The sequence below is a fragment of the Geospiza fortis genome, unplaced genomic scaffold (genome assembly GCF_000277835.1).
Source record: "Geospiza fortis unplaced genomic scaffold, GeoFor_1.0 scaffold1056, whole genome shotgun sequence".
Classification (NCBI taxonomy): Eukaryota; Metazoa; Chordata; class Aves; order Passeriformes; family Thraupidae; genus Geospiza; species Geospiza fortis.
This window is the reverse complement of record NW_005054680.1, coordinates 149,617-158,208: the sequence shown is the minus strand read 5'-3', so window position 1 is coordinate 158,208 and position 8,592 is coordinate 149,617. Positions and strand designations below refer to the sequence as shown.

The 8,592-nt window shown below is 53.0% G+C and overlaps 1 protein-coding gene across 1 annotated transcript in view; it reads left to right on the top strand.

Moving 5' to 3' along the window:
* PUF60 (poly(U) binding splicing factor 60) overlaps positions 1-5,416 on the top strand; it is a 20,872-nt gene extending 15,456 nt beyond the window's left edge. Inside the window, exon 11 of the mRNA XM_031065103.1 lies at positions 4,480-5,416. Coding sequence (XP_030920963.1) covers positions 4,480-4,779 — 300 coding nt within the window. The 3' untranslated portion in view covers positions 4,780-5,416. The remainder of the gene's footprint in view (positions 1-4,479) is intronic.
* Positions 5,417-8,592: the final 3,176 nt, after the last annotated feature.

Sequence of the window (8,592 nt, the reverse complement as noted above, 5' to 3'; positions counted from 1 at the left end):
GGGCACCCACAGCACCTCTGAGCTCACCCACAGCAGCTCTGAGCTCAGCAACGGCAGTTCAGGGCACCCACAGCACCTCTGAGCTCACCCACAGCACCTCTGAGCTCAGGGGCACCCACAGCACCTCTGAGCTCACCCACAGCAGCTCTGAGCTCAGCAACGGCAGTTCAGGGCACCCACAGCACCTCTGAGCTCACCCACAGCACCTCTGAGCTCAGCAACGGCAGTTCAGGGCACCCACAGCACCTCTGAGCTCACCCACAGCACCTCTGAGCTCAGCAACACCCACAGCACCTCTGAGCTCAGGGGCACCCACAGCACCTCTGAGCTCAGCAATGGCAGTTCAGGGCACCCACAGCACCTCTGAGCTCAGGGGCACCCACAGTGCCTCTGAGCTCAGCAACGGCAGTTCGGGGCACCCGCAGCACCTCTGAGCTCAGGGGCACCCACAGCACCTCTGAGCTCACCCACAGCACCTCTGAGCTCAGCAACACCCACAGCACCTCTGAGCTCAGGGGCACCCACAGTGCCTCTGAGCTCAGCAATGGCAGTTCGGGGCACCCACAGTGCCTCTGAGCTCACCCACAGCACCTCTGAGCTCACCCACAGCACCTCTGAGCTCAGGGGCACCCACAGTGCCTCTGAGCTCAGCAATGGCAGTTCGGGGCACACACAGTGCCTCTCAGCTCACCCACCGCAGCCCATCCCTGCTCAGCGCCCGGGGCTGCCACGGCCCGTGGAGCCCTGCTCCCATTCTGTCACTTGCCATCAGAGCACTGGAGCAGCACTGTCACACTCTGCCCGTGGGTGCTGCAGGGTGCTGGGCACCCACTGCCCACCCTGCACCCGTGTGGGACACCCTGGTGCGCTCAGGGGCATGTGGCCGTGTTCACAGGGGTCTGAGGATGAGGGAAGAGACGAGGATCTGACTCCATGTTTCAGAAGGCTGATTGATTATTTTATGATATATATTATATTAAAACTATACTAAAAGAATAGAAGAAAGGATTTCATCAGAAGGGTAGCTAAGAATAGAAAAAGAATGGAATGATAAAGGCTTGTGACTTGGACAGAGTCTGAGCCAGCTGACTGTGATTGGCCATTAATTAGAAACAGCCACATGAGACCAATCACAGATGCACCTGTTGCATTCCACAGCAGCAGATAACCATTGTTTACATTTTGTTCCTGAGGCCTCTCAGCTTCTCAGGAGGAAAAATCCTGAGGAAAGGATTTTTCATAAAAGATCTCTGTGACAGGGGCACCCACAGCAGCTCTGAGCTCAGCAGTCTGGGACATCCACAGCACCTCTGAGCTTGGGGGCACTCAGGGGCACCTGCAGGTTCCTCTGGGGCACCCAAGGAACACCTGGGGGGACTCAGGGGCACCTGGCCTTGCTCTTCAGGATTGATTTACACGGGCCCGGAGTGCCAGGACAAGGGAATGGTTTCCCACTGCCAGGGATCAGGGTTAGGTGGGATTTTGGGAAGGAATCCTTCCCAGTATTCCATGTAATCAGATCATATAATATCCCAATAATGAGGGATGTAAGGCCCTGGCACGGGGTGCCCAGGGAAGCTGTGGCTGCCCCATCCCAAGGCTGGGCAGGGCTTGCAGACCCCTGGGATGGTGGAAGGTGTCCCTGCCCATGGCAGGGGATGGGACAGGATGGGCTTTTGGTCCCTCCATCCCAAACCATGCTGGCATTCCATGATCTTCCCCGAGTCCCTTGGAGGGCTCCGAGCAGGCCCTGGTGAGGAGTCTCTGGCTGAACCCTGGTGTCACTGGATCAAACCCTGGTGGCCTTTGGGCTGGGAGGGTGGCACAGGCCAGGCCAGTCTGTCCCAGAACCAAGTTCACCTTTGCCCCGGAACATTCCATAGTGGGGTGAGTCCTGTGCAGAACCCCAGAGGAGCCCCCAGTCTGGTGACAGGGTGGGCCTTGGTTGGACTCAATGTTCTTGGAGGTGTTTTCCCACCTGAATTGATTCTGTGAATCCCTGAGGTGTTGATCAAACAGAAGTTCATGGGAATTGCAGTGAGGAAGAGGACAATGAGGGATAGAAAAAGAGCATTGAGCTGAGCAATGGATTCATGGATTTTTGTGGGGGCTGTTGGAGGGGACTCGGTGATCCTGCCTGGGCGTGTCCAGTTTGTTCCTTGGCTGGAGTCTCCTCCAAGGCAGATTTCCTGAGCTTTGACAGGGAACCTGAGGTGTTTCTTCCCATTTGCTGATAGGGACAGTGCTGGCAGCATTCCCCAAGCAATGAGGGTTCCCTCTCCTCCCAAGGGTGCCTGAAGTTAAACACACCTTGGGGCTCCTGTCCCAGCAGCCACAGCCACCTCAATCCACGGCACAGCCTGGCTTGGGAAAAGCTGAGCAGAGCTAAATAGTCTCATTTAAGGTTTAAAAAATGTTTAAACCCCCAAAAACCAAACCTTGTAAGCCTTTTTTAATGTGATGCTCCATCCGAACCTGTTTGGAATTCTGAGCCTGCAAGTGCCCTTGGCTGGGGCTGTGAGGAGCAGCCACAGGAAATGTGTTCACGTGGAGCCTGGAGTGGGATGGGCAGAGCCTGGAATGCCCCAGGGCCAGGTGCACAGAGGGGCCGTGGAATTCCTGTCCTTGAAGGTGCCCAGAGGCCACCTGGGCGTGGCCCTGGAGCTCAGGCCAGGTGACCTGAGAGCCCGAGGGGCTCAGTCATGGAAGGGCTGGGTGCAGGTGTGTCACCCACCTGTGTGTCCTGTTGGGAGCACCTGGGGAATCCTTTACTAGGGGGAGGAAAGGAGCACAATGAGAATTGTGGCAGAAGTGAGGAATTGTTGAGGAAAAGCCAAAAATGCCTGTGTGATATTTTCGGGGTCCCCTGTCGAAGGTGAGGAAAATGATGAATCTGACTCTATGTTCTTAGAAGGCTAATTTATTGTTTTATGATATTATATTATTAAAGAATACTGAATTAAACTATACTGAAGAATACAGAAAGGATAGAGACAGAAAACTGGAAAGACACTAATGAAATCCTGTGACTCTCCCCAGAGTCTTGACACAGTTTGACCCTGATTGGTCATGAAGTAAAAACAATTCACATGAAACCAATGAAGCAATCACCTACCGCATTCCAAAGCAGCAAGACACAGGAGAAGCAAATCAGATAAATTATTGTTTACGTTTTTCTGCGAGGCTTCTCAGCGTCCCAGGAGAGAAATCCCGGCGAAGGGATTTTTCCAGAAAATATGACAGTGACATTCCTGGGTGGCAGCAGCACAGGGAAGATGGGAGGGGTGCCCAAGGCTCGTTGTGCTCCCAGGGTGTGTCCCAGGAAACGGCGCACAGCATTCCCAGCCAGGGGAATTCTGATCCAGGGGCCAGCAGCGCACAGGCTGGAAACTTGCTGCCACACTGCTCTTCACAGGGAAAAGCACGGCACGGTCCTGCCCAAGAATATTTCCAAGTTTCACATTCTCTGCACATCAGAGAAAGGAAAAACAATTCTTATCATTTGCCGTGCCAAAGTGGAATGCAATGTGGAGCTTGTTTACCCAGAGGGAGGGTGTTTTGTTTCCTTGGCCTGTCAGGGCCACGTGTGTGTGTCCTGGACTCTCTGGACAGTCAGGAGATGAGTGCAGAGAGAGCAGTTGTGTGCAGAGTGAATGCTTGGCAGATCCAGTTTAGATGGAATGTAACATAGTATAATAAAGTAATTAATTATTATTAAAGTAATTATTATTTTTCATTATCTTGATTAATTAAAATTAAAAATTTAAAATTGATTAATTAAAATTAAAACACATTTTATTAATTTTAATTATTATTTAATAAATTATTATTATTATTATTATTATTATTATTATTATTATTATTAATAATAATAATAATAATAATAATAATAATCTTTAAATATTGCTCCTCTCTCCCAATTCAGCAAAGCACTTAAGCTCATCAGCTTGCTGCTTTGACACTCATTTTTAATAAACTTTTAATTCATTTTAATACATTTTTAATACACAAAGGTGCTTTAACACCTCTCCACTGTCTCCACTGCACTGGAGAATCAGTCATGACAAGAAAATGACCCGAGCATTTCTTGGGCTTCAGGTTTGAGCTTCCAACCAAAAATCTGGGATTTGGTTAAAATAACACAGACACAATGTTTTGGATAACACTTTTCTTTAATGGCATAAACCCCTAAAACTTCCCTGAACATCAGAGAGAAAAACTTCTCTGGATGTTTTGAGAAATTATTCTAAACACACAGATATCACAAAATATAAGCTATTTTCTAAATTGGTTTAAAAAAACCCCATTTGTGTGGGGTTGGGGTTTGGGTTTGGGGTTGGGGTTGGGGTTTGGGTTTGGGTTTGGGGTTTGGGTTTGGGGTTGGGGTTTGGGTTTGGGGTTTGGGTTTGGGGTTTGGGTTTGGGCTGTGCCCCGTGCGTGTCTCCAGCCTTCACCCCCTCCTCTCCTCCTTCCCTGCAGTCCACGGTGATGGTGCTGCGGAACATGGTGGATCCCAAGGACATCGACGACGACCTGGAGGGAGAGGTGACGGAGGAGTGCGGCAAGTTCGGGGCTGTGAACAGGGTCATCATCTACCAGGAGAAGCAGGGCGAGGAGGAGGACGCCGAGATCATCGTCAAGATCTTCGTGGAGTTCTCCATGGCCTCAGAGACTCACAAGGCCATCCAGGCGCTCAACGGGCGCTGGTTCGCGGGCAGGAAGGTGGTGGCCGAGGTCTACGACCAGGAGAGGTTCGACAACAGCGACCTCTCGGCATGAACTGCACCCCGGGGCTGGGGCTGGGCCTGGGGATGGGCCTCGGCCTGGATCTGCTCCTGGGGCTGGGACTGGGCCTGGATCTGACCTGGGGATGGGGATGAGCCCAGCTCTGATCCTGGGCCTGGGTTGGGCTTGGATCTGGGGATGGACCTGACTCTGATCCCAGGGCTTGGCTGGGCTTGGATCTGGGACTGGGCCCAGCTCTAATCCTGGGCCTGGGCCTGACTCTGATCCTGGGTCTGGGGATGGGCCCGGCTCTGATCCCAGAGCCTTGATCCAGGGAATGGGCCCAGCTCTGTTCCCAGGGCTTGGCTGAGCTTGGCTACTGGGATCTTGTGATCCCAGAGAGCTCTGGGATCATAGATAAACCAGTTTCCCTGGATTTCCCTGGATCTGGTTGAACTCAGGTCCAGGGAAATCATCCAGCTCTGATCCCAGGGCTTGGCCAAGCTTGGATCCAAGGAATCAGCCCAGCTCTGATCCCAGGAATTGGCCAAGCTCTGCTCTGGGCCCGGCCCTGTCCCCTCTGCCTCCCGGGGTTTTTGTAGCCGTGTGTAAAGGACATTCCAGGACATTCCAGGGCGGGCAAGGGGATCTGGTGTCTGGGGAGTTGAGATAAAAACGCAGAGAAAGCTGGTGTCACTTGTGTGTGTGTGTGTGACAGGGCTGGCACTGCCTCGGCACAGGGCTGGCACAGGACTGGCACTGCTCTGGCACAGGGCTGGCACCGGGAATTCCGAACCCAGCCTCCCTCCGGGGGTTGCTGCCAGGCCCGGGGATGTCCTGGAGCTGAGCTGGGACACTCACCCGGGGCTGGAACGGCTTGGCCTGGAGCACAGCCAGCAGCTGTGCCCACTGCTGGCGTGGTGGGAGACTGGGACGCCGTGTCTAAAACAGCTGGGATTTTGGGATGTTGGGATTTTGGGATGCTGTATCTACAGCAGCTGGGGTTTGGGATGCAGGGATTTGGGGATGATGTACCTACAGCAGCAGGGATTTTGGGATGCAGGGATTTGGGGATTCTGTGCCTGCAGCAGCAGGGATTTGGGGATGCTGTGCTACGGCAGTTGGGATTTTGGGATGCAGGGATTTGGGAATGATGTACCTACAGCAGCAGGGATTTGGGGATACAGGGATTTGGGGATGCTGTGCTACGGCAGTTGGATTTTGAGTATCTAGGGATTTGGGGATGCTGTGCTACAGCAGCTGGGGTTTGGGATGCAGGGATTTGGGGATGCTATGCCTACAACAGTTGAGATTTTGGGATATAGGGATTTTGGGATGCCGTGTCTACAGCAGCTGGGCTTTGGGATGCAGGGGTTTGGGGATGCTGTGCCTACAGCCGTTGGGATTTTGGGATATAGGGAATTTGGAAGGCTGTGCTACAGCAGCTGGTGTTTGGGATGCTGGGATGCCATGTCAACAGCAGCTGGGATTTTGGGATATAGGGATTTTGGGATGCTGTGCTACAGCAGCTGGGGTTTTAGGATGCAGGGATTTGCGGTTGCTGAGTCTGCAGTAACTGGAGTTTTGGGATATAGGGATTTGGAGATGCTGTGCTACAGCAGCTGGGATTTGGGATGCTGGGATTTTGGGATGCTAGGGCTTTGGAGATGCTGGGATTTTGGGATGCAGGGATTTTGGTGTTTAGGGAAGACATCTCAAAAATGCAGGAGTTAAGCACGGGAGAACCGCTGCGCCCAGCAGGCAGCGCTGCTCACACCAGCACGGGACAGCCTGCCCTGCTCGCCCATCAGGGCAGGCCACTGACCCCAAACCACCTGTCCGGGACCTGCAGGAACCAAGCAAGGAGGCAACCAAATCCTGGCAGTGGGAGCACAGAGATCTTGGAGCTCTTGTCACAAGGATCCATCAAATACATTTATGGACCAGATCCACACCGATGTTCTCCTTCTGCCCCAGGGAGGAGGTGGCTGCCCCATCCCTGGCCGTGTCCAAGGCCAGGCTGGGCAGGGCCTGCAGCAGCCCAGCCCAGGGGAAGATGTCCCTGCCCATGGCAGGGCTGGCACCGGACGGGCTTTAAGGTCGCTCCATCCCAAACCATTGCAGAGCGGGCCGCTTGCCAGCGCCAGCAGCTCGTGCTGCCGCCTGCTGTTGGCACCTGGAACTGCAGCTGGGAGCGGTGCATGCGCAGTGCCGCTGATTTCCCCGTGCTCGCTGCTGCCCTCCTGTGGACAATTCCTGAACCACAGCTCCAGGAGATGAGCGGATAAAGAGGGAAAATCCCTGATTTGAAAGGAAAAAGAGTTTCCTGTGCGAAACATCAAGGTTTTTCATCAATAAATGGGCGGTGCTACCTCTGTCCCCTTTTCTCCATTTTATTTTTCTTCCTTTCTCATTCTGTTTGTTTTTCTTTTTTTCCTCCCTGTGCTTCTTCTGTTGCATTTCCTAAAATCAGGAACTTTAGAACAAGCCCCAGACTGATTATTCATCCTTTTAAAATTGCGCTGAGCAGCCCCCGCCAGCTCCCTCAGCCCTTCCTGGTGCTCCACACCCTTCCCCAGTTCCATCCCTTCCCTGGACATGCTCCAGCCCTTCCAGGTCCTTTCTTAGGGTCTGCAGTGAACGAGGAAAAAGTGAGGAACATTTCTCCAGCAGCTCTTTGAAGATCGAGGTTTGAAAAATAAAGCATTCATTTGCCTCTAACGAAAACTCCAGGAACTGCTTTATTTTAGGAAATGAGGCACTCTGCAGGAGAGGCGTTAAAGGAGCTGGACATGACCCCTGGACATGTCCTGGAATCTGATCCCAAATCTTGGGATCAGTCCTGGATGCCCCAGTGTCCCCCAGACCCCTCGACTCCCAATCCCACTCCCAGAGTCCTATATCCCCCCTCAAGGTGTCTTGTCATCTTGTCACCCCCCCTGCAGGACCCTGACTCAAATCCTGGGGTCACTTCCTGACTCCCTCCCCCAGTAACCCCAGTGACCCCCAGACTCCCAGTTCCACTCCCAGCTCTGTGTCCCACCTCCCGGTGTTTCCCAGTGTCTCCATTACCCCAATCCCTTGTACCCCTCCCAGTGACCCCATGTCCCCCAGGACCCTGACCCAAGGTCTGGGGTCCCCAGTGGGTCCCACTTGTCCCTGTCCCCTCTCCCCCTTTCCCCAATCCCACTCTCAGTCCCATGACCTCCCCAGTGACCCCTGGACCCCGATCCATGCCCCTCCCATGGTCCTGTGTCTCCCATCACTGCCCCCAGACCACCCCAGGACCCCAGCCCCTGTCCTGTGACACCCCCAGTGCCCCCCCAGACCCCAATCCCACAGTCCCGTGTTCCCCCCACAAGGGTCCCCAGTCCCTGATACCAAAATTAACCAGAGTGAACTCCCTGATGGAAGTGCAGGTATCAGAAAGCCGGAATTCTTTCTCAGCTCGGACTCACAGCAGATCTCTCCTGGTCCTGCAGCTCATGGGGGACTTTGCCATGGGGCATTTATACATTGTAATTATGAATATTCATGAAAATGTGTTCCTTATCTCATACAGAAACAGCACTTTTCCCATAAATAATTTGCATGGCTCTGCCTCTTTTAGGAGATAATTTTTATTGTCCTGGAGAGTCAAAAACATGGGATGTCAGGGTGTGGTTTTCACTGTGTTCCCCAATATGCCAGATGACCTTGCCTCAAACTTTTGTTTGTGCAGGCGCTGCTCCTTCTGTGTTACAGAACTTGCCAAAAACCCCTCACTGGAGTTCCCTTTATCTCTTTCTCCACTGGTTCCAGCAACCGTTGCCCTGCTGCATCCACACTTCTACATACTTTTATTGGTTTTTGCCCATTCAATTTTAA